We start from the raw sequence: 25,002 nt of genomic DNA on the forward strand, positions 1-25,002 counted from the left end.
ACTGCACCTCTACTCCGGCCGTGTAAAAACATACCCAGCACTCCGGCCCCACGCGGATCCAGAGTAGAATTCAAAAGAACGCGTTTGCATTTCCTACCAGCACCCTTCGTCATACAAGGGACGAAGAAGCGGGTGAGAAACAAAACCTTCTCTTTCCACTGTCCTGCCGGTTTCTGCCGCCTTGTGCCCACATCCCTCCTACTCCTTGTTGATAACTTTGGCGGGAGCATTTTGGTCAGGGGAGTCTCTTCCTAGCAGAAGCTGTGTGAGGCTTCTCGGGGAGGCTCAGAAATGGGTAGGGAGATAAAAGTCCAGTTCCTGCACGGATTCGTGATTCTACGGTCCCACCGCCGCGATGTTTACTTTCCGCAGCTGGACAGAGATGCCAGCCTGAATGTCCTATTGTCTAGCCCCGGCTCAGAGGGAACCGCAGAATCAACGAGCCGATGGGGGCATGGGGAGGCCCATACTTACTCAAGAACTAAGGATTCTTTGCTTCGTACTTCGTTTACTCACTAGATTTAAGGAGCGTTTGCAAGCAGAACTGACATTTGGGGACTGGTGTTTTCGTTTTCTGTTTACTCTCCCCTATCTCCCCACCCTTAACCCACCCTCGGCCAGTATGAAATTCTTGGAGAGGCTTTGCAAATGGCCTTTTCTCTAAGCTTGCTTACTGAAACGTTGAGATCCTCAGCGTTATTCTCTTCTCTCTCTCTCTCTCTCTCTCTCTCTCTCTCTTTTTTTTTTAAGGAAGGACAATAGAAACAGTTTCACCCACCACGGTGGGGGAACTCTCAAATGAGCCAAGACCCTTGCTCTATTAAATTAAAAACCTTATCATCAGTTCATAAATGTAATTACTGGAAACTCAAGAGGCATAATTTTCTGACCAGTACATGACCGACTTCCCAGAAGCAGCCTCAGATATTCAAAGAGCTACTTAAGGAAAAAGGTGCTAACGGCCAGTTAGCACAGGTGGATACTTTTGTTTACAGACAAAACTTTACCAAGGGGATAAAACATTTTTACAGAGTGGATAAAAGGAAAAGTAAATATTTCTTTAATTTACGGAAGTATTCAATGTTAAGTTCCTTTAAACAGCAGCTCTCAGTGGCACCTTTAAACTTAGCTTTATTTTCTAGAAATTAATTAGCATGGAATACAGAAGTGATGTGGTGCATTGGAAAGCTCCGGTAAAGCCATAGGTGACCTTGGGCAAGTGATGTTCCTTCTTTGTTTCTCAGTTTCCTCCTCTGTGGAATGAGGAGTTGAATATGATCTGGGAGGCCTCTCCTCTGATTTCATGACTTCATGGGTGGGTGGATGGGGGCGGGGTTAGTGTTACTAACATGACATATAAAAGAAGGTATTTCAGTAATGTGGAGAAGGGCAATAATTTGGCAGCAAGAATGGGAAAGAGCATTCCAGGAAAAGAGGAATGACTTTGACTCTTGTTGACAGAGCAGATAGATGTTAAGTTATAAGCAGGCCAAAGAAAAAAGATTTTGTCAAGTTATTGTTGGAAGCATTTGCCAGTGTGATTCCTTAATTAAAGTAAATGGACAAGAAGAAAATGGACCAATGCAGGATGGTGAAACTCCTCTTTAGGAGTTTTCATTTAATCTGTGTTTGGGCAAAGAGAAATCTCTGTAAACAATTATTCTCAGATGAAAGCCTTAAAATACCCAGGAAAGAGATAATGGGCACAGAGCCCAGAGTTTGTAGAAAAGTGAATGTTTAATTTTTGTCTTTGTTTGGAAATATAGGCATGTCAACAGAACTTTGCCCTCATTCTCCCTCAATCAATAGTGTCCTGGCTTTCTGGAGAGGTGATCCTGCTTTTCATGAGAGCTTCATCTTCCTTTTAATCATTATTTCTGTTACAGAAAAAATTTCATGCTTATAGACCCCAAATATGTTAGCATTAGAAAGGAACTTAGAGATTGTCTAGTCCATCTACTCTATCACCTAATTCTATCATTAGTACTAATTAAACATACATTGTAGAACGGGGGAGAGTACACCAACACTGGAGTCCTTAGGAGGCAAACCTGTACTTCCTGTGTCTATGTGCCAGGATGCTATGGGCTTAAGGGAGAGACATGACAACAGATTCCAGGAAAAGAGGAATGACGTTCAAGTTCAAGCTGTCAGAATATTTTTTAAACAGGCGAGTATTTTTTTTTCAATTGCTGATTGCTTCACACGTTAAAATTATTGACAAAGATATAATGTTCATTAATCATAGACTATAATTCCTTGATGTATTTCAAAACACAAATGTGTAAGTACTGAGATGGATTTTAATGAACTATTAAAACATTTTTGTCAAAACCCTGTTTTCAATTTCAACATAACCTCATGGTACTGGTATAAAAAGGAAAAAAAAAAGAAAAAGAAAATAAACGCAACCATCCATCCCTGCCTTTTTGCATTGTCAACCATGTGGGCAAGTTGTGAATCCTCCAAGGGCAGCAGGTGAATGTCCAGAGGCAGAGAATGGACCTGGTAGTGTTCAAGAGGCTGGAGACTGCTCCCCAGGACAATTGCTTAACTCTAAAATCAGAGGCCGCTGTGTCTGAGTGTGTTGGTGTCTCAGTCCTTGGGACTATGTGTTGTGTTGTATGTTGTGGAGCACACCTTATCTCTGCTTTTGGGAGATTTATTCTAGAAAGGTATTTTAGTTTCCTGGACTGCTCAAGCAAATACCATGCAATGGTTCTGATTAAATAATGGGAATTTATTTGCTCATGGCTTTGAGGCTAAGAGAATGTCCAAATCAAGGCATCATCAAGGCAATGCTTTCTCCCCAAAGGCTGTGGCATTCTGGGGCTGGCTGCCAGTGAACATTGGTCCTTGGCTTGTCACATGGCAAGGCCCATGGCAGCATCTCCTGGTCTCTCCCTCCTCTTCTAGGTTCCATTGATGCTCAGCTTCTGGCTGCTCCTTCTGTAGCTTTCTCCATCTGTCTGAATTTCATCTTCTTATAAAAGACTCCAATAATAGGATTCAGGCCCACCCTGATTGAGTTGAGTCACATCTTAAGTGATGTAACCTCATTAAAAAGTCCTACTTACCATGGGTTCACACCCATAGGAATGGAATATATTTAATATATATATAATATATATTAATGCATTTTTATTGTGAACTTCAACATATATACATAACAGTGTATATATTTAACAAGCAGTTAGCGAGCACATTTCAAAGAATATCGTGGGTCACAGTTCCATGACTTCAGTTATTTCCATTATTGTAAAATAAAAGATATATACAGAAAGTTGTTAACTTTTGAGGTACAGCTCAACAAGCAGTTATATAGGTAATTTCAAAAATTTTTATCGGTTACAGTTCCACTGTTTCAATTCTTTCCTTGTCACGCAATATAAGGTATATACAGAAAGGTGAAGACCTTCAAAGCACAATTGAACAAGTAGCTATAGAGCAAATTTCAAAGGATGTTATAGGTTACAGTCCCAGCATGTCATTTACCTCTTTCCAGCTATTCCAACATCACAGCATCATATATATATATATATATATATATAGTTTCAGTATTCATAGACCTTTGTTAAATTTTATCTTGTTTGTTGCTACCCCTTCTGCTCACTTAATCTCTTTCTCCATCTTCAGGGGTGTCTAGGCAGTGAGCACCCTAACTTGCTCATATTGAAAGGGAGTGTGAACAGTATGGGGAAGGGGGCCACATATGATTGTTGTTCTTAAACAGGCTGTTGCCTCTGGGTTAGGACTTGTCTGACATAGGAACACTCTGGTGTCTTTAAATTTCTGAGAGTTAAAACTTAGTGAGCAACTATTTAGTGAGTGGGTGATGACTCTAATTGGATAATTTCCATGGAGGTGTTACCCCACCCATTCAGGGTGGCTCTAAATGAAATCACTGGAGCCATTTAAATGAGCTGACAAACAGAAGGAACTCAGTGCAGCTGTGAGTGACATTTTTAAGTGCAGCTGAGACTGACATTTTGAAGAGGAGCTTTAGCCAAGAGGGACACTTTGAAGAACACACTGGAACTGAGAGAGAAGCTTCAGCTTACAGAGACATTTTGAAGACGGCCTTTGAAAGCAGAATTTTGCTCTGGAGAAGCTAAGAGAGGACAAATGCCCCAAGAGCAACTAAGAGTGACATTTTTGAGGAACTGAAACATGTTTTAAGAATATGTTTTTCTGGGGTCCATCCAACTCCAAACCACCACAAAAGGTCATGTTGATTTAGTCATGCTAGGCTGTGAGCCTTGGCTTTTGCACTGTCAGGGACTATTGAGGCAACTGGGGTGTCCAGTGGGTTTCCTAACAAAGGACTGGTTGATAACTTTTACAGCTCAGTTCTTCAGAGTCTGTTTAAAAAGCAATGTGTGCATAATTTAAAATGGGTACCACTTGCTAATGGTGTATTTGCCAAAAGACTGCCTTTGGGCAGTCTGTTAGATGTAGGTAGAGGCTCAACTCTGTGGGATCCATGTCTCGTTACTTCTCTTTGCTCCTGAGACATTTTGAGTTTTGGCATTTGGCAGAAAAAAATGTACTGCCTAGCAGTTTGCCCATCTTGTCCTTTCCAGATACTCCAGTAACCCTGAGGCAAAAGTAACTGAGGAAAAGCTTGGTCCTCTTCTCACTGTCCCTGACCTTTTTGTCCTTTCAGCTCAGGATTTGGTTGGAGGTACAGGGAGAGGGGATGGGGACAGGGAAGAAAGTTCTGGCACAGCTGAGCCCCAACAAAACTTAAAAGCAGGTGAAATTTGTTGTTTTCCAGATCCCCAATTCTGCCCATTTTTCTTCCTCCTTAAGAGCTCAGGCCCTTTCACTTACCTAAACTATTCTTAAGATAGGCTCTGAAGCACATGCCCAAGGATGTGTAAATTACTGTAGTTTTTTAAAGAGTTTACCTTCCTAGGGACATTCGCATTGAAGTAGAAACTATTAGCTCAAAAGTTAAAGTATATTAGTGGGATTTCAAGAATTACCTCATAGTCTAGAAGCAGAGCTTTCTTGGAAACTTGAAAGTCTTCCTGCTCTACCTGGGAATCAAGCCTGCCTTGTTTAGTAACTGCTACCAAACCTTATCATATTTGTAGGCCTTAAGAGAAGTCAGGAGAATTTGCATGGTTGGAGTCTCCAAAGTAAAATCTGATGGTGTGTTCCTAAAAGTTGAAGAGGGCTGACAAAAGGAACTTGGAACTTATAGTCAGAAAAATGAGATTCTTGTATTCCACTTTTTTTTTTTTTTAATATTCCACTTTTAATGATCACTTCCCAGGTGTCAGTTACTGTATTTCGATGCTAAGAATGTAGAGATGAATAAAACAATTATTCTTTTCTCAAATGGTTCCATCTAATGGAGAGAGAGAGGTATACTAGTGAGATCAATTAGCCTTCAGAGGAGTGATGGTTAACAGTCTACATATCCCTGATTACACTAACTTGAAGTGAAAATGGATCCCTCCCCACCGTGTTATGTGAATTCCAGACTAGTTCACATTCTTCCCTTAGCATTTCTGAAGTTCCAGGGAGTATAAACATGCTTGCAAACTCATCCTTTTAACCTACACAAGGAGGCTGCCTTTTTACTCCTTTTCTGCCCCAGCTCCCTGTGTGAGATCTAGCACTGCCAAACAAAGGGATCGGAGCTGCAGGGAATGTCTGAAGATGCCAACATGCAGTGTCCTCTTCCTCATTGCTAGCTCAACTGGTCTGGCCTGATGTTCCAGCTCTTTTGTCCAGACTTGTCACAAATTTGACCCATCAGGATCCTCAAGTGGGGGAAGGTACTTTGTCTCTTGCTCCCACCCCACCCCCATATCACCCCATCCACCTTCTGGTGTATATCTTTACATTGGCTTGCAATGTGCTTTCAGAATCTTAAGAGTGATTTCACAAAATGGATTTTATTTTTATTTGAGTTTTTATTGTAATGTCCTCTCTCTAGGACACTGGAGGCTGGATCAGCAGGGGGTTTGATGGCACAAACTGGACCCTTCCCCATACACTGCTCCATGGCCATTGTGTCTTCTCATGCCCCTCTTCATTTTCTTCCTTCAGGATGAATCCTTTCCCTGGGGCAGCAAGACTCTTAGGCAAATAGGCTTCACTTGGGCTGACTCACCAGCTTTTCAGACACACCCAAAACTGTCTGAAGTCTGAAGTCACTACAACTTAAGCTGCTGACTCAGAACCCCTGCTCCATGCTTTGCTAGGCAGGAGTATGTACTGGATACAATGAATTCACAATGAAAGAAGTGGGCAGCTCTTCCTGGAGTGGTTGGGGTGGGATTGAGGAGGGTCTGTAAGGACTCATAGAAGAGGTGTTACTTGAGCCCTGTTTGACCAGAGGAGCAAACAATCTCCCTGTAGGTGAGGGGTTTGAGGTGTGACTCCACCACTCATTCATTGACTGTTTGATCTTGGAGTTCCCTCATAAGAAAAACACATTTATGTAATACCTACTCTACACACTCCTGTGAGGATGAAATGAAATCATGAATGTGCAAACTTCATACAATGAAAGGTGCTTAGTGACACTGATTATTATAAGTATTATGATGATTTTGAGTGCTGTTTATTTTTTACTGGCAGGCAACCTGTCTTTAGATGACATCTTCTCAAATGCGGGAGACTGAGTACTTGGAAATAGGTGGTTGATGATAAAGAGTTGAGGATTTTTAAAAAGATAACACTGTTCTAGGTCCATCACCAGTGTTGGTAGGTGCTGGGGGTCTGTGAAACAGAACCTGCTGGCATCTAATACTTGAAACCATAGGTTTTATAAAGTGATCATGGTGACCTTGGGCTCACTGCTTCTTTCTGTGCAAGCAACAAATCTGCTTTGAGAGTAGATGCAATATCAGTGTTGCACTGATGGTGGAAATAATAAATTTTGCAACTGTGTTTCAAGGAAAAGAAGATTGAATGCCCATGTTTTATGTCTTGTGGACAGGTAAGGATGAAAGGAAGGAGGAGCCCAAGGGACATGGCAATGATGTTTCTGGGGCTTAATGTCTGGGAGGTTGAGGTGAGGCAGGGGACTAACAGCTGTCACATAACCTCTAGAAGTGCTTTCCTGGCTCTGTGAAATCTGTGGAATAACCTGCTTAGTATTCTTTTATGAAGCCAAATTATGAGGATAAATAGAAAATACAATGGGAAAGCATCCTGCTAGGGGACATTCTCTTCCTTTGCAGAATTCTTCAAAGACAATTCTTTGAGTTGGCTCATAAGATCAGAGACGATATCTTCTGCATGTGAACAGTGAAATCTTGGTCCTTTCATGGGCAAGTGTAAGAACCATGGACTTCAGAAAAAAGCAGCTTCTGGACAAAAGGCCATGTTTATCAAACTTTGCCTCCCAGAACAAATCTCCATCCCATTTAGGTGGGTTAATATTTGACCCAATCCTGCCCAGGGAAGAGGTGAATGACTCTCTTCATTTGCCCAAAAGCACTGTCCTTGCTTTTCACATCTCTGCCAGGGATTGGGGATCGTCAGCTCTATTCTCCCCATCCTGTTCATCTGAACACTATTGTTGCTGACAGGGCGGCGCAGGAATGAGACACGGACACAAAGTTAAGAATTAAGGGAGCAGGGGGCCCACTGCGTCTCGTGCTAAGTGGACAATAATGCACCTTTGCTCCAGTTATTTATTTCAGAAGATCAGGGAGTATATGCTAAATGTCCTCAGGCTCAGGAGAGCCCACCAGATACCTATGTTTACATCCTGTTGCATATCAGAAGGAACAATCTAGGTTTAGGACAATGGTAAAAGTTGTCGTCATAGTCACAAGACACATATCTTTACAGGGCGGGCCCGCACGGCATTCCATGCAGGCCTGTGGCTTAGTGTTCCAAGCCACCACCCTAGATACGCCTCAGGCAACATGGAAGACTCAGTTTCCCACATGTCCCCCTTTTTGTTTCTTCAATGCAGACAGGATGGACCAAGCAGCTTCTTTTTGCTTTAGGTCTGAGAGGGTTTTTCTCATGTATCTGAGAACTTTTTTAAAATTTGTAGTAACATATGCATATCAGGTGATGACTCCCAAGGTTTATGCTGTGAAACAGGGAGCTATAGACCCTTTCGTCATCTAATAACTACAATAGTGATGTTGCTAGAATTTATGGTGTTATTTAATCAAGTATATAATGAGCAACTCCAATTGGCCAGACAAGTAATTTCTTTGGTAGTAGTGTTAAAAGTTAAGTTTCCTACCCAGAACACACAGGGGTTTCTGACACAGGCTTGTATTCCAAAAGTATCTATTTTTGTGAAATAAATATTTTATAAACTAATAGGAAGCCTCCAAAGTGTATATTGAAAATAAGAATGATTTAAAGTAGGTCTAGGTGGAGACCAGCCAACACTGTGCCAAATAATAGGATATTTAGCCTGAGCATAAAGAGAATTAAGCCCAATAAGTGTAATTTCCTGAATGAGCACATGCTGGAGATAACTCACAGCAACAGCGATAAGAGCCAACATTGCTGCAGTCAGATTAGGACCTGTTACTGGCAGCATGGCTTGCTGGACTTGTTTTTCTGCATCCTGACACAGCTTTTTTATCTGACCCCAAGTTGGATGTTGGGCTTCCCTAGTTTGGGGTGTTGGCCCGAGCACTGTTGTCTTCAGCGTCAGACCCTGGAACTGCATCACTGGTGGCTTGATGTCCCATAGGAATTTTCTTTTCTTTGCTGGGTTCATGGTACGGCTTCAGTCATCGGGCTGGTATCCAAAGTGGTGCTCGTCCGTCACCTGAGGAAACACAAGCATAACCTCTTCCCCATGTTAATAAAGTACCCATTGTCCATTCATTAGTTAGCATGTCCTTCCACCATATAGGAGGTGCTTTCTGGAAATAATGTTTCAGTGTTGTCTTTTCAGCTGGAAAATGTCGTTCTGCGGCAGTGCCACCCAGTTTTTCATAAAAATTTAGAAAATTTAAAGTAAATAAAGCTTTTGATAATCATTCATGGGGAGTTCCATCATCTCCCCCTTTTTGTTTTGTTAACATAGTTTTTAAAGTATGATGGGCACGCTCAACAGTAGCTTGTCCTTGGGGATTATAAGGAATACCAGTGGTATGACGAATGCCCCAAGTTGTAGTAAAAGTAGCAAATTTTGCAGATGTATAGGCTGGGCCATTATCAGTTTTTAAAGCACGGGGCAAGCCCATAGAGGCAAAACAGGCAAAAAGGTGAGTACGAACATGTCGAAATGTTTCACCGGTTTGTGCTGTGGCCCAAAGAAAGCCAGAGTACGTGTCAATGCTGACCTGAGCAGTGGCTAAGCAGCCAAAGGAAGGGATATGAGTAACATCCATTTGCCATAAATCATTGGGGGCGAGACCACGAGGGTTAACACCAGGATCCTGCAAAGGTGGAGCAGTAAGGAGTTGACAATTAGGACAAGAAGAAACAATATCTTTAGCTTGTGTTCTAGTAAGGGAAAATCGAGTCATGAGTCCTTGCACATTAAAATGAGTAAGCGAGTGAAAATGAGAAGCTTCTGAAATAACAGGCAGTAATAATTTATCCACAGCAGCATTGCCAGCTGCAAAAGGGCCTGGGAGGTTGGTATGGGAATGAATATGGGTAATATAAAAAGGAGATACATGAGCACGAATAGCTGATTGTAGCTCAAGAAAAAGGTTAAATAAACAAGGAGGCAACTGTTGCTTAATGGATGCTGTTTCAATTTTACTAGCTACATGAACAACATAGGCAGAATCAGATAAAATATTAACAGCCTCAGGAAAATCTGTGAAGACGGCCATTACAGCAGCCAGTTCAGCTTGCTGGGCAGAGAAATGAGGAAGATCTAAAACTTTGGACTTAGGGCCAGTATAGGCAGCTCGACCTTTAGATGACCCATCAGTAAAAACAATGGGAGCATTGATTAAAGGCTCACAAGAAGTATATTTAGGCAGTATCCATTGTGTACATCGAATGAACTGGAAAAGATCATTTTTTGGATAATGATTATTCAGCTGGCCAACATAGTCAGCTAGAGCAATTTGCCAAGCTAGATGTTGTTGCAAAATAACTGAGAGTTCTTTAGCAGTTACAGGGAGCACAATTAAACAAAGGTCAAAACCATTGAGTTGTTTTGCCTTTTTTTCTGGCTTGAGCAACTAAAGCAGCTAAGAGATCTAGATAAGGGGAAATGGATTTTACAGAAGTATTGAGCAAGAAGATCCATTCTACAAGCTTATCGTTTTGCAAAAGCAAGCCTGTGGGGGATTTGAGAGTGGAAAAGATAAGTACAGATAAATGTTGTGTAGGATCAACACGGGATATCTGAGCTTGTTGAACTTTAGTTTCTACTAATTGTAATTCCTTCTCTGCAGCTGAAGTTAAAGATCTAGGGCTGTTTAATTTAGAATCCCCCAAAAGGAGAGAAAATAGGTTGGAGAGCTCATAGTTAGCTATACCTACTTTGGGGCAAAGCCAATTAATATCCCCTAGTAGTTTTTGTAAATCATTTAAGGTGGTAACAGCATCTCTGTGGAGTTGTACTTTTTGGGGTTGAATTGTAAGTCTATGGATACTAGAACCCAAATACTGCACAGGCAAAGTGTGTTGCACTTTGTCAGTAGCTATATGCAATCCTACATCCTGTAAAGCTCTTTGAACAGCATAGAACAAAGCTTCTACTTCAGTCTCCTGAGATGCAGAGCACAAAATATCATCCATATAATGGATTATATAAGCTTTAGGAAAATTTAAATAGACTGGCTGTAAGGCATGGTCAACATAATATTGCCATATTGTAGGACTATTTAGCATACCTTGTGGTAAAACCTTCCACTGATATCATTTAGAAGGGGTTTTATTGTTAAGGGACAAAATAGTAGAAGCAAATTTTTCCTTGTCTTGATCAGCTAAAGGGATGGAAAAGAAACAGTCTTTAATATCAATGACCACTAAAGCCCAGTTTTCAGGAATCATGCTAGGATTGGGGAGCCCAGGTTGTAAAGGTCCCATGGGCTGAATGACAGCATTAACACCTCTTAGGTCAGTTAACATTCTCCATTTTCCTGATTTTTTCTTTATTGGGAACACAGGAGAATTCCAAGGACTAAAAGACTCTTCGATATGCTGCAAGGACAATTGTTCTTGAACCAATTCATGTAAAGCCTCTAATTTTTCTTTTGTAAGTGGCCACTGCTCTACCCATACTGGTTTTGTTGTAGTCCATACTAATGGGACAGGTTGGGGAGGTGAATGAACAGCGGCTGCCACTAAAAAGGTTTATATCCTAAACCAAATTGATCACGTTTTGGTGAGACTTGTATGGGTGAAGGGGTACCTTGCAAACATACGCCAAGCCCACGGCTAAGGACATACCCCATATTTGCCATCATCTTGTGGCTTTAAACACTGTACACTCCACTAGGAGGAGGGATATGTACAGTAGCACCCCATTGTTCAAGTAGGTCTCTGCCCCAAAGATTAAGAGGCAGAGCAGCCACATAAGGCTGTAGAGTGGCCTTCTGTCCCTCAGAGCCAAGGCAAGGCAAAATACGAACACTTTGCATAAGTCCCTGAGGGGAGCCTAGGCCCACAACAGTAATTCGTGCCTCTTGCAATGGCCAATGTCAGGGCCAATGTTGTTGACTAATAATAGAGACATCTGCACCCGTATCTGTAAGCCCAGTAAAGCTATGCCCATGAATTGTAAGAGTACACATAGGGCGTGGCTTCTGCAGAGCCTCTGTGAGAAAAATTCCTGTCTTTCCTGTGCTACCAAAACTTCCATTTTCCCAATTTTTAGAGGAGGAACCAACAGGTATATAAGGTAATAATAAGAGTTGAGCAATTCTTTCACCTTTATGGGCAGTCCATGGAATAGAAGAAGACATGACTACCTGAATTTCCTCAGTATAGTTAGAGTCAATGACTCCAGTGTGTACATGAACACCCTTAAGATTGAGAGAACTGCGTCCAAGCAAAAGACCCACCATCCCTTTAGGTAAGGGGCCATAATAGCCAGTGGGGACCTTAACAGGATTATTGGGGAGAAGACATACCTCAGCATTGGCAGTGAGGTCTACTGCTGCGCTCCATGCTGTAGCTGGGGAAAGCTCCAAGATGGAGGGCTTGGAGTTCGTGGAGGGACAGCACATGGCCTCCAAATCTCCACACTGCCTGGCTTCTGCCAGACCCTGCTGTACACCAGAGAGGTGGGCAGGTTTAACTACTGGGGTACAGCTATGCTCAGAAAGAGGCAGCAGAGGAGGCGGGGGCCATTCCTCCCAGCAAGGCACAGAAGGAGGTTTTGGGCATTGACAAGAATAAATAACTTTAGCAGATTTTACTGGATCTTTTCTACCCTTATCATCATCAGAAAGAAGATTGGGACCAGTATTGTCATCAGACTCATATTCTTCCTTGTCATCATCAGTTTTTAAAGGCTCAAGAACAGACTTAATTAAAGACCATGTAGACCAAATAGTAACAGGTAAATCAACTCCTTGCATATGTTTTTGTTTCAATTCCTTACCTACCCGCTCCCAGTCATGCAATTCAAGGGAGCCAAGGGTAGGGAACCAAGAGCAGTATTTTTCAATAACCTGCAGCAGTTCTAAGATTTGTGACTCCCCCACCTTGACACCGCTGGCCTGCAGCAGCTGCCATAAGAGGGAAATATAGGGAACATATTTATTGTGTCCTTCAACATTACCCATTACCCTGCTTATAATGCTCGGGGTCGTTCTACAAGGAACGCATACAAAAGACGGCCATTACCTCCACCCAAGTTCCAGCGCCGCTGTACCTCAGTCATTCAAGCGGTTCTTCTGTCAGGAACCAGGTCCGGTTCTTTAAGCCCCACATTGGGCACCACTTGTTGCTGACAGGGCGGTGCAGGAATGAGACACAGACACAAAGTTAAGAATTAAGGGAACAGGGGGCCCACTGCATCTCGTGCTAAGTGGACAATAATGCACCTTTGCTCCAGTTATTTATGTCAGAAGATCGGGTAATATATGCTAAATGTCCTCAGGCTCGGGAGAGCCCACCAGATACCTATGTTTACATCCTGTTGCATATCAGAAGGAACAATCTAGGTTTAGGACAATGGTAAACATTGTCGTCATAGTCACAAGACACATATCTTTACAGGGCGGGCCTGCATGGCATTCCATGCAGGCCTGTGGCTTAGTGTTCCAAGCCACCACCCTAGATATGCCTCAGGCAACATGGAAGACTCAGTTTCCCACACACTATATAATCAGAACCAGGAGGTATCTCTAGGTTCACACAGCTGGAAATTGTCTCCTGGAACCAATAGCTGGAACCCATCTCCAGTTGGAGGGAAACTGCCAGATTTTTCTAAGATTCTTCTTCCTGGGTAATCTGTTGTTCTATTTGTTTATATATATATATGATTTTTAGCCATCCACCCATTTCAATGAGATCATTTTCTCCCTTTAAAATCTCTGGGCCCAAGTTCATGGGCTAGGAAAAAAAAACAAATGAGATTCTAAAGTTTGAAATGAAAAGATTTATTTTGGGGTAGTCTATATGTGGATAAAAGGAAATTAGTGAGACTGGGCACAAGTGGAGGTTTAGACAGGATTACTAATTGTGATAAAATCTTCAAAGGTCTGAGGATGCCACTGAGTCTGGAGCCCCTGGGTAAGGAATTATATGTGGCTTAATAGGGAAAGACACACAAAATAAATTTTAGCACTGTTGCTTTCCAACATTCTCTGATAACTTCTTTCTTTAAAAAAGTTTCTGATGCTCTTTAAAAGCAAAAAATAATATATCCAAAGATACAAAAGAAGGTACCCTGGCAGGTTGAAGGGAAGAAGGAAGTAAAGGAGGTAAGGGGAGGAGATATATTGGGTGTTAATACTTTCACTTTGGGGGACATTGCCCTAGAACGTATAAGAATGTGAAATTATATTTATGGAAATTATTACCATAAACTGTCAAGTTAACATCTCATTGCATAAAATTTGATGGCTCTCTTGGATACAATCCATCATCTGTGGAAAGGAAGGGGAAATTAATTCTTGTGAAGATTAAGGAATTGGTTTGAGACAGAGGATAAAGTTAGTCTAAAGAATATCTGAGACACATTCCACTGATGAAAAGCTGGTCGATAGTTATGTGTTTCAATATAGAAAGACCATGTATATTTGAGTTTGACCACCAAGATACAACTGTCGCACCATTGGACTAGGCAGATTCATGTCTGCCCCACAAATAATTTGTCTTTTACTTGTTTTTTCCCAATCCCATCATATCTTGCTTTTTGGGAAATTTAGAATTGAATGTATGAATGAGGACATTGTGGATGGGGGAGCAGATATTAGATATTGCTGTTCAAGATGTGTGCTTGCTTGCATTTTGATTTTGGATGTCATAGGGAGTCAAGATAACAATATGCTTGAGGTAAACCTTGGCTGAGTTGTTATGGATGAAAGTGAAAATTCTGCAGACCAGAAATAAAGATACCTCTTTACCTCTCCAGACTGGGATGTGCTTTTTAGGAGGTAAACCTCCATTTAGTGTCAGTCCAGTGCATTAACTAGGTATAGAATGGCTTACATGCCAAGCATTGAGGATGGATGCTTCTCAGTGAGATTGAACCACAAGTCCCCCTGTCCTCTACTATGTCCAGCTGGTGCCTTGTGCCATCAACTAAACTTACACACACTTGTCTCTGTAAGTCCATGGTCACTGGACTTTTAATAGTGCAATTAGCAGAAGCTTTCTTATATTGAATATGAACCATGGAATTTCAGACTTTTAGAGCTAGCTACTCTCTCATTTTATAAAAGGTCAGACTTAGTCCTGGAGAGGAAAATGAAGTAAATCATTAACATATTATATATATACAGATATTGAGGGTCTGCTATGAGGCAGGCACTGTGATCCAAGGATGACCAACATGGGCCCTGCCCTTCTGTAGATTATACACCAGGAGGAAACACTGACAAGTAAATAGGCGATTGTTTGCCTAAGGTAAGTGATTGTTTGCTTGGAAATGGTGCCCATAAAACCTGACAACTGGTCAGTCTTCTTTATTTCGTGATATCTGTGTGGGCAGATCCTGAGGTTTGTGGCCTTTGCTTTGACACTTGCCCTTGTGAGGTGTCCTTGGTCTTATCATCCAATGCATAGAGTTTGGATCGAGACTCTAGACAGGCCTGCCAGCTGAGACTCCCTTTTGTCAACAGCCATTTTCCCACAAGTACAACACTGGCACCGCCTACAGGGACCCACTGTCCCTCCGACAGCACAGAAGTCGTTGGCAGCATTCTTATCCACCACTGCCACCTACTGGCTCTTTTGGGTATACTACCAGCTCTGGTTCTACTTCCTGATTTTTGAACTCTGGGATTCTGGTGCCAAATAGAGGGACATTGACAGGTGACCTCTAAGGTTCCTTTCAATCCTGAGAGACCATGATTCTACAATTGCCAATATTTCTCTATTCTAGAGTAAGAGATTTAACTGATTACACATCATTAAAACTTTGATAAGGTATTCTAAAAACCTAGAAAGAGAAAACGCTCAGGAGACTGAAAAGCACAATAAGTAAAGGGCTTGGCAAATGGGAGCATGAAGCCTCACAGGTATGATGGAGCAGCGGCCAGATGTGAATACATGTTCTTTTAGCTGTGGTCTCCTCTCTGCAGTTACATATTGCTCTCTAGCCAAGCTCCCACCGATGCAATTTAACTTGATTCTGTTACAAATTATGATCACTGTGCTCCATGGAAATTTTTTCAGCTGCTATTTTATTTCATTATTGTGGAACAACCATGGAATCCCTTAGGGTATAATTCTATATTCTTCAGTAGTGCATCACATTTGTTTATGTTTATTATTAACCAAGTGGACCAGGTGGATTAATGACAAATGTGATTAGAAAGAGAGCCAGCTTTGCTCACTCTGTCACATGCCTTCCTATGTAACCGGCAGATTCCCTTGCCTTTCTAGACTTATGGTAATACTCCCAGAGCTGTTTATCAACACCACAGGCCCAGAGCTAGGGCTCATGGCCTTTGTAAGAGCTACAAAAATACTGACATATGAAAATGACATTTCTTGACTCCACACATAGAAAAACACAAAATAAAAATTAATAAATAATTAATTAAATGTCATTTCAATGTATCATTTATTTTTAAATTTAGGATTCATAAGAATTTTATTTAAGAATAATTTGAGGGTTTGGATTTTTCTCCCTCTGTAAGAATTTCTCAGGATGTATGATGATTGCCAAGAAATCATAGCCAATCGTAAATTAAGTTACTCATAGATGAAATATTTTAAAAACAAAATTATAAAAATCAGCTAAAATTTATAGCAAAAGTCATTTTTTGGTATGATTTTGGTATGTGGGTGTATTCTCATATGTCTGATATAATGTAAGATAGGCCTATAGTGATTTTTAGAGGCTACAGATGCTCTTGAAAATTTTCACCAAAGAGATCTAAGGATAGAGAACAGTTAACATCTCCTCCCTAGAGGAATTAAAGGTATAGTCAGTATAGTCAGAAACTACCTGCTGCCAACATCAAATAACTTTGAATTCTCAAATCTTCAAATATCTTAAGAAATATAATCTTAAAAGTTCATAAGAATTTTGTTTTGTTTCATTAGAATCCATCTTTGTTTAATTATGTTTTAAATTACCTATCATTGAGTTAAAATTGTACTCCAGGGAAAAGCCCTGAATTTATTCTGTGGCTCGTCTGTCTGTGACACGCCACTCCTGGGATGTGTGGATTCTACAGTCTGAGACTGATAGCTCTAGATCGATGGTGGCAGGAATCCTCTTATTCTTTTTCTTTTAAGGGAGTCATTAAAGGAACTGCAAGTCCTTTGATTTGATGAAAAAGGTCTAAGGAGGCTTCCTCCCATCCCCACCACATGACAACATCATTTGCCTGTTGTGTGACAGTCTATGAACGTACACAGGAAAAACGATAGAAAATATTTTCCGAGAAAAATCCAAATTGTTTCCAATGTGAAAAGCTCCCAGGACAACAGAATTCACTAGACTTCCTCCATCGATCCGTCCCTTGTAAGAGTTAACCTGGACCCACCCACAAGCATTACATGGCTCCTTCCATGCCCTTCTCCTGTTCTTTCTACATGTTGCATAGTACTTCCACTAATGGGCACAAACCTTCTAGTTCTTGGGGGAGTAGGTTGGCCTCCTTTCACTTTAGGGTGAAACTGCTCTGCTCACAGCTTGCTAACTAATTCACTTCTGTACCTGTTGTCCTGTCTTCACATAAGCCCCTCTTCTTCACAGCTCTCATCTTCAATGTTACTCTGCCATCTCAGTAAATTGGAGCTCCCATCCCTTCCCCATGGATGCCACATCCCACTTTTAGGGAGGCATTTGGTGTGTCTTAATGGTCTTTGTGTTCTCAAGACCTAGCACAGTGCTTGGTGCCCAGTAGGGGCTTATGTAATGTTTATTACTAAATTAATTAATATGTGAATTAAAAAGTACAAATGGATTTTGTAATGCTAAGACTGACACAAACATAAATAGTGATCTAAGGAATAGGAAAGAATGGTTGGGGCTGGAAGTTGTGTTGAGGAAACTATTAAATAGATTTTCCAAAGGAATGGGTTGACAACAGGTATGAGGTTAATAAAGAAGGGAAAAGAAAAGGTTGAGTGACATGCCTGAAGATACCTGACTAGTGATGCCTTGTCGGGGAGAAAAGTCCCCATCCTTTGAGCCTAATTTTGGCAACACTGTTCTGTGCCCCTACCACACCTCCTTTTGCCCTTGGCAGGAGCTTCTGTTGGAAGAGATGGTGATGGGCCTGGTCCCCCTGTTCCTGATCTGCATGCTGGGTCTGGGGCTGACCCCACCAACTCTGACTCAGGATGACTCCAGGTACAAACACTTCCTGAAGCAGCACTATGATGCCAAACCAAGTGGCCGGAATGACAGATACTGTGAAAGCATGATGAAGAAAAGAGGCCTGACCACACCCTGCAAAGATATCAACACCTTTATCCATGGCAACAAGGGCAGCATCAAAGACATCTGTGGAGATAAGAATGGCAAACCTTATGGAACAAACTTAAGAATAAGCAAATCTCCTTTCCAGGTCACCACTTGCAGGCATGTAGGAGGGTCTCCCCGGCCTCCGTGCCGGTACAGAGCCACTGCAGGGTCCAGAACCATTGTTGTTGCCTGTGAAAATGGCTTGCCTGTCCACTTTGATGAGTCCTTTTTCCGTCCATAACCAGCAGACTGCTGGCCCGGAGCTGACTCTGCTGTCCCACCCTAGTGTTTCCTCTTCACTCCCCAGAACAATGGTTGCAAGACTCATTGCCTGGGGCCCAGAAAATGAGCTGCCTGAATCTTTTGTTTCCTGTTTTATGTTTAAGAAATAAAATTGTCTCTGAAATCAGTAAGAATCAAAGTCTTCTCACTGATTCATAGCATATTGATCTTTTCCCATTTTTTTTTCAACTTAGCTGCTCCCCAAGAAGATTGGATGGAATAGAAATGCCCTTTTCCTTATTAGTGCATTCTAGAGAATAGCAGGGAGGTGGGGTTTACCTTTCCGTGAAGGAAATGATGATAAGTTGATCCTACAGAGAGAGCTGAGGAAATTCCAGGGCTCATAGCTGCTGAGCAGAATTTATTTTCAAGTGAGCAAACTGTTTTTGCTGTTCAATAAGCCAATATTACTTTTACAAATATGAGATCTTAAAAAGAAGAATTTAGGACTAAGTACTAACAGATTAATTGTAGTTTCTCTCTCTCTCTCTCTCTCTCTCTCTCTCTCTCTCTACCACACACATACACACACACACACAATCCTGAATGAATATCATCATCCATTCAGGATAGCCACCTCTTGTCTCAAGCGGGAGGTAATTTTGATGTTGGTTTCAATGAAATGCTCCAAGGATATTGTCTTATCATGGTTCTTTCATATAAAGTTAAAAAGGTTTGATTACATTATTTTCTCTTTAATCTTTTAATTTATCAACTGATTTCTGGCGACTGTGATGTCTTAAGAAAGTTATAAAAAGATTAAAGCTTTTCACTTATTTTTCTTCAACTAGATTTGTTTTCAAGTAAACATAAGCTTAGGTTAACAGACACTCATTTTGTAAAATACACTATGATCAATTCATAGGTTCAGTGGTTAGCTTCCTGTTACCTAATTCTCTATCAATAGGTGCCTGAATATTTTATTTAGAAAGTAGTTGTTAGTAAATTACAGTTATAATCAACTAGTTTGACTGTTACTATGGATTGAATTGCATCCCTCAAGAACATATGTTAAAGTCCTAATTCCCAATATCTTAGAATGTGACTTTATTTGGAAATACGGTCATGACAGATGAAATTAGGCAAGTTAAAATGAGATCATTCTAGAGTAGGGTGGGCCCTTAATCCAGTGTGACTGGTGCCCTGATAGGAAGAGGAAATTTGGGCACAGACAGAGAGACAGAGGGGAGAAGGGTGCCATGGATTGCCAGTAAGCCACCGGCAGGAGCCAGGAGAAAGGCACAGAACAGATCCTTCCTCACAGAATTCAGAGGAAGCATGGCCCTGATGGCACCTTGACGTCACACTTAAAAGCCTCCAGAATTTTGAGACAATAAATTTCTTTCATTTTAAGCCACCTAGTTTGCCATATTTTGTTAGTGCAGCCCAGGAAACTAAGAGCTGTCTCTGGAGTACATGACTGTAGGGTCACAGTTCTGCCTGGGTCCTCTCCTGATGCCTGCAGTGCCCTGAAATGGGCCCAAAGTCCTGGTTATGCACTGTCCAGGTGCCGTTGAGCTGAGCCCAGCCTCACTGAAGATGTTCAGGCTTACAGAGGAAGGGGACGGAGAAGTCAGTTGCTGGGACACACACAGCACAGGAATCTCTCCCCCTTGAGTTAGTCTATTTTAAAACTGAAAGCACTGTTGCTTCCTAAGAGTATTCCAAACCTCTCTTATTAGAAAATTTACCTTGTTATAAAAGCTCACAAGCCTTTCAGGAAATAAGAAAGTCCCAGTCTCTGGTAGGACTTTCTTTGGATGCTTTCTCAACTTCCCTAACCATTACCCGATCCTGGAGGTGAGGCAGAGTGACTTCCTTAGAGGTCACTGGCTCACTCAAGGCCTTGAGGAGGAAAGTCAACGCTGTGGATCTTTATTATATTGATCACGCTACAATGGTGAAAAGTCACATCTTCTCCAAACATCCATGTAGAGCATTATCATTGCATAACTGCTCTGGCATTACGGAAGATGATTGCTATAGAAAATCACGTGGCAATGGGATGGGGTATTTCCTGGCCTGCTGGATGGAGCTAGCTGCTAGATAGTCAATTCTAGTACTTTTCACTCTGAGTCTCTTGTTCTGTCACAGCCAGAAGCTGTTCAGAATGAAAGGCCAAGTCACAGGCAAGATATTTTATCTCAAGCAAATCATTTGAGGAATTGAAAACTTTCAGTTGTGCCTTGCAAGGAAAATAGAAGAACCTCCCACCCCCCAATTGCCAAACCCCTTGAAGAATGATGACATGGAAGGAAGAAAATCCCATGTAATTTGGAGAGGAAAGCTTTCTCTTGAGACATAGTATAAATTCCAGTACCAAGATATTTTATAGCTTAAAATCAGCCTTCCAATTTCTTGAGATTACAGGTACTCTAAGAATAGAAGGGGATCTTTAATATACAGAATTCAGTGTGGTCATTCATTATTTTATCCAGGTTGAAGGAAGCAGAAGAAACCAAGAGAAATTGAAATGATATAATAATTGCCAACATTTACTGAGCACCAGGCATTGTGTTAAGCATGCTAGATTGATTTTTTAATTTATTCTTCATAACATCCCTAAGAGGTAGGTATGATTATCATGCTCAATTTACTTATGAGGGAATATGGTAAGAGATTCCCCCAAGGTCACACAGCTAGTATGGCAGGGCTAGATCTTTGGAACCACAGTGTCAATAGAAGTTTTAATTGAGAGTTCATAAGGTGCAGTGAAGAAAGCCTGGGAGGAAGTCCTGACCAAAAAGTTTGTGTTGGGATGGTTTCAGGATTATCTCATTTTCTCTTGTAGCTAGAACCTTGAGATGAACCCTTTGACTTCTACAGTGGACTTTTTTTCTCAAATATTTTTCTGTAGCTTGTAAATTCAGTTAATTACTGTGGCTGAGGCCATGGGTTTGCTCTCCCATAAATAGTTTAGGTCTTCTCTTGCAAAACCATATTCTTGATCACAAAGAAGCAGGATGAGAGAAAGTAAATAAAACCATGCAAGATTAGAGTTGCTGTTGGAGAAATAACCCAAAGTACATTGCTCTACTGGAACTATTACCCAAGTACCATGTGTACCTCCAGAAGTTGTATCCATTAGTCTTGGGTAAGTACTGAATCAAGCTTATCAATCCCTGCCACCTTTTGTCATGTATCCCCTTCACTTCCTTCTCTTCCTAACACCATATCTCTTATTTACAGCTGCAGGCACAGGAATATGGCATAAAATTTTATATTTCTCTATGTACAGGCAAAAGTGACTGTGAATTTAGGAAGTGATACTTAAAATAATGATAGCTTGATAGTGGCCATTATCACTAATCAAAGAATAGGCTTTAGGTGGAATGAATTGCAGTTTCCTCATCAGCCATTTGAACTCTATCTACTCACACAGTGTGATCTGCCATCATGAAGCAGCATCTTTGAAAACAAAGGACAGTAGTACCCATAAGCATCAAACCAGGAGTTCAGCTGGGGTCAGTCTGTACATTTAGAGATGGGTCTTTTTGTCTGTCAAAAACATTTCCAGGGGGATGTGAAAAGAAATGAAATAAGCTTCAGTGGCAGAGAGATTCCAAAAGGAGCCGAGAGGTCACTCTGGTGGGCACTCTTATGCATAATATAGACAACCCTTTTTAGGTTCTAATGAATTGGGGTAGCTGGTGGTAGATACCTGAAACTATCAAACTACAACCCAGAACCCATGAATCTTGAAGACAATTGTATAAAAATGTAGTTTATGAGGGATGACAATGGGATTGGGAAAGCCATAAGGACCACACTCCCCTTTGTCTAGTTATGGATGGATGAGTAGAAAAATAGGGGAAAGAAACAAACAAACAAACAGACAAAGGCACCCAGTGTTCGTTTTTACTTTAATTGCTCTTTTTCACTTTAATTATTATTCTAGTTATTTTTGTGTGTGTGCTAATGAAGGTGTCAGGGATTGATTTGGGTGATGAATGTACAACTATGTAATGGTACTGTGAACAATCAAATGTATGATTTGTTTTGTATGACTGCATGGTATGTGAATATAGCTCAATAAAATGAATATTAAAAAAAACTTTTCCTTGCTGATTTGGGTTGTTTACCTCTAGTTGAAACAGGGATGATTTTTATTTGCTCTAGTGTCAGCCTTGACTGCAAAAGGCAAGTAGATTTATAGTCCATGGCAGTGACTAGTAGCATCTGTCTGGTCAGTGTTTTTGTGTGATTCACCCTCCCTTCTGTCCCCTTAACCCCTAATGAAACTCTAATGCTAGAGAGGAAAAGCAATTCTGAACACAAACATCTTTAATATCCTGAATCCTGGGATTGTGGGTGAAAGAGTAGAGCATAGTGGAAAGGGTACAGGCTTTGGAGCTAGGTAGAGCTGGATTCCTTTCTTCAGTCAACAAAAGTAATGAATGTTCTGAAACCACATGGCAATGCATTCTTGGTTGGTGGTCTGGGGTATTTTTTTAAAAAACTTATACAATCTACATTTAATTTTAACTGACTAGAGGTGCCAGCACAATGATCCTGTAACTAGAGAAGACAAACAACTACCAAGAGCCATTGACAATTCAGGCAGAGCATCAAGGATAAATGCTTGACCCTGGAGTATGTCCCCAAAGCCTCATGGTTTTAGATTGTGCATAGAAATAGCAAGAGAAGGAAAAAACCACACTCCAAGTCCTTTTCTGTGAAGACTAGGCTGTTTAGATTGATTTTCAAATATTTCTCAAATTTTCTTATCATTCAATTTCACAAGCCTGGGAAATACCTTCACTAACATATATCCATGAATTTCATTTGTTCATTAGCTCACTCATTTCATTTATTAGTTCATTCAGCCAATATTTATTATCTACTCTCTTCAAAGCACTGTTTTTTTTTTAATAGGATTAACCAAAGTTCCATAAGGACCTGACTTAAAACCATTAGTAGAATAGCCACAGGAGCACATGAGAAGAAAGGCTAAACCTAAGTTATTCTACCCTCTTTTCTCCACCTCCCTCAATTCCCAGACATAAGGAATTAAAATTGGTTCACAAACTTTCTTTGGCATATCCTGAGTCTGTCCAAACTTTAGAATCAGAGTCTCCAGGGAACCAAACCCTCCCCAAAGATCACAGGACTAGGGAATTACCTCAAGAAACAGACAACTCCAATTTCATGTATATTTGCCTTTTTTCTCTCTTTCCACTCCCTGACCTCACAGGCCATATCCTCCTGGACAAAGAGTCAGTCAGTCTGCCCTGAATCATTGAACTAGCTATGGCAACTTCTTCTCTACTAAAGAGAAAGGCTTTTATTTTCAGGGAGACCATGTTTGCAAACTATTCACTCTTGGAAGCAAGGGTGGGAAAAGTTGTGAGCAGAGAAGGGCAGGGAGATGGTAAATAAAAGAAGGCAGAAAGAGATTTATGGAACTCAGCAAGTAAAGAAGTAGCCTGTCATTCTCACCACCTCTCTCCAGTGCCCCAATTCTTATCTTCTTTTCTCCTGCCCCTGCCTTCTCTCTAGACACCACTAAGACAGTGATGGCTCTACAGAGGACCCATTCATTGGTTCTGTTCTTGCTGCTGATCCTGCTGGAGCTGTTGCTGGTGCAGCCCTCCTGTGGCCAGAACCACATGTACCAACGATTCCTGCGGCAGCACGTGGACCCTCAGGGGACAGGAGGCAATGATGGCTACTGCAACTTGATGATGCAGAGACGGAAGATGACTTTGCATCAGTGCAAGCACTTCAACAGCTTCATCCATGAAGACATCTGGAACATTCGTAGTATCTGCAGCACCGCCAATATCCAATGCAAGAATGGCAAGATGAACTGCCATGAGGGTGTAGTGAAGGTCACAGATTGCAGGGAGACAGGAGGTTCTAAGGCTCCCAACTGTAGATATAGGGCCATGGCCAGCACCAGACGAGTTGTCATTGCTTGTGAGGGTAATCCGGAGGTGCCTGTGCACTTTGACAGATAGATGCCACCTTGCAGGGGTTAGAGCCCATTGCTTGGCCTTTAACTTACTCCTTGAATAGCAATGAGTAATGCATTTGAGCTGTCCCAGGCTCTAATTCCTCTGCTTATTTCTCATTCTTTTTCTTTATATAACCCATTCTGTTAACTACATAGTATCAAAGAAAAATGGAGACATAAAACTACGAGTCTCTGCTTTTTTAAATAATAAGCTTCCTATAATAATACTGGTTGACTTAGCTCTTTCAGATCCTATTCTGTGGAATTTAATCATTACATGTATTTATATAGTATTTCGAACATTTCAAGGTCACCTCATTTTAATACCATAGCAACTCTGTGATGCTGATGTTGCTGTTATATACAAGAGCTAGAAACTAAGTGATTTGCTGAAGGCCATAAAGTTAGTGACACAAAAATCCAGTTTCACTGTCTACTCATGCAATACTTTTTGCATGTCATTACAAGGGGTGTTTTGAAATTATCTGCTTTTTATTATCTCCAAAAGTTGGCTGTTGGGAGAAACTTTTAAAAATTTGGAAATATATACTGACAAAATGAGAGCTCTGTCTATGTAATTTGGCATTGTTGTTGTATTTGGGTCTGATAAGATCAAGACATAATGTAAGAAATTTTCTTTTTCTTCCCAGACTTTTGAATCACCCTAGTAAATCAATGTATTAAGACTCACTAGCTCTTCCTGACAGAATTTTCATGTTCCCTGTAATAAAGAGCTTACACTACAGGTATCTGA

General features: G+C 41.1%; 2 protein-coding genes across 2 annotated transcripts; both read left to right on the forward strand.

Annotated features, from left to right (window-relative positions):
- On the forward strand, positions 1–25,002 carry RNASE4 (ribonuclease A family member 4). Its single transcript, XM_037834440.1, has 2 exons — positions 1–132; positions 23,792–25,002. Exon 2 carries the CDS (start codon positions 23,809–23,811, stop codon positions 24,250–24,252), a length of 444 nt encoding a protein of 147 aa, XP_037690368.1. The 5' UTR covers positions 1–132; positions 23,792–23,808; the 3' UTR covers positions 24,253–25,002.
- Positions 2–18,426, forward strand: ANG (angiogenin). The gene is made up of 2 exons (XM_037834441.1): positions 2–132; positions 17,793–18,426. Exon 2 carries the CDS (start codon positions 17,811–17,813, stop codon positions 18,249–18,251), a length of 441 nt encoding a protein of 146 aa, XP_037690369.1. The 5' UTR covers positions 2–132; positions 17,793–17,810; the 3' UTR covers positions 18,252–18,426.

The sequence above is a fragment of the Choloepus didactylus genome, chromosome 4 (genome assembly GCF_015220235.1).
Source record: "Choloepus didactylus isolate mChoDid1 chromosome 4, mChoDid1.pri, whole genome shotgun sequence".
NCBI lineage: Eukaryota > Metazoa > Chordata > Mammalia > Pilosa > Megalonychidae > Choloepus > Choloepus didactylus.

Bases quoted from the DNA above. Each gene is read 5' to 3' on its own strand.
- ANG (XM_037834441.1), top strand. From the start codon at position 17,811: ATGGTGATGGGCCTGGTCCCCCTGTTCCTGATCTGCATGCTGGGTCTG.
- RNASE4 (XM_037834440.1), top strand. From the start codon at position 23,809: ATGGCTCTACAGAGGACCCATTCATTGGTTCTGTTCTTGCTGCTGATC.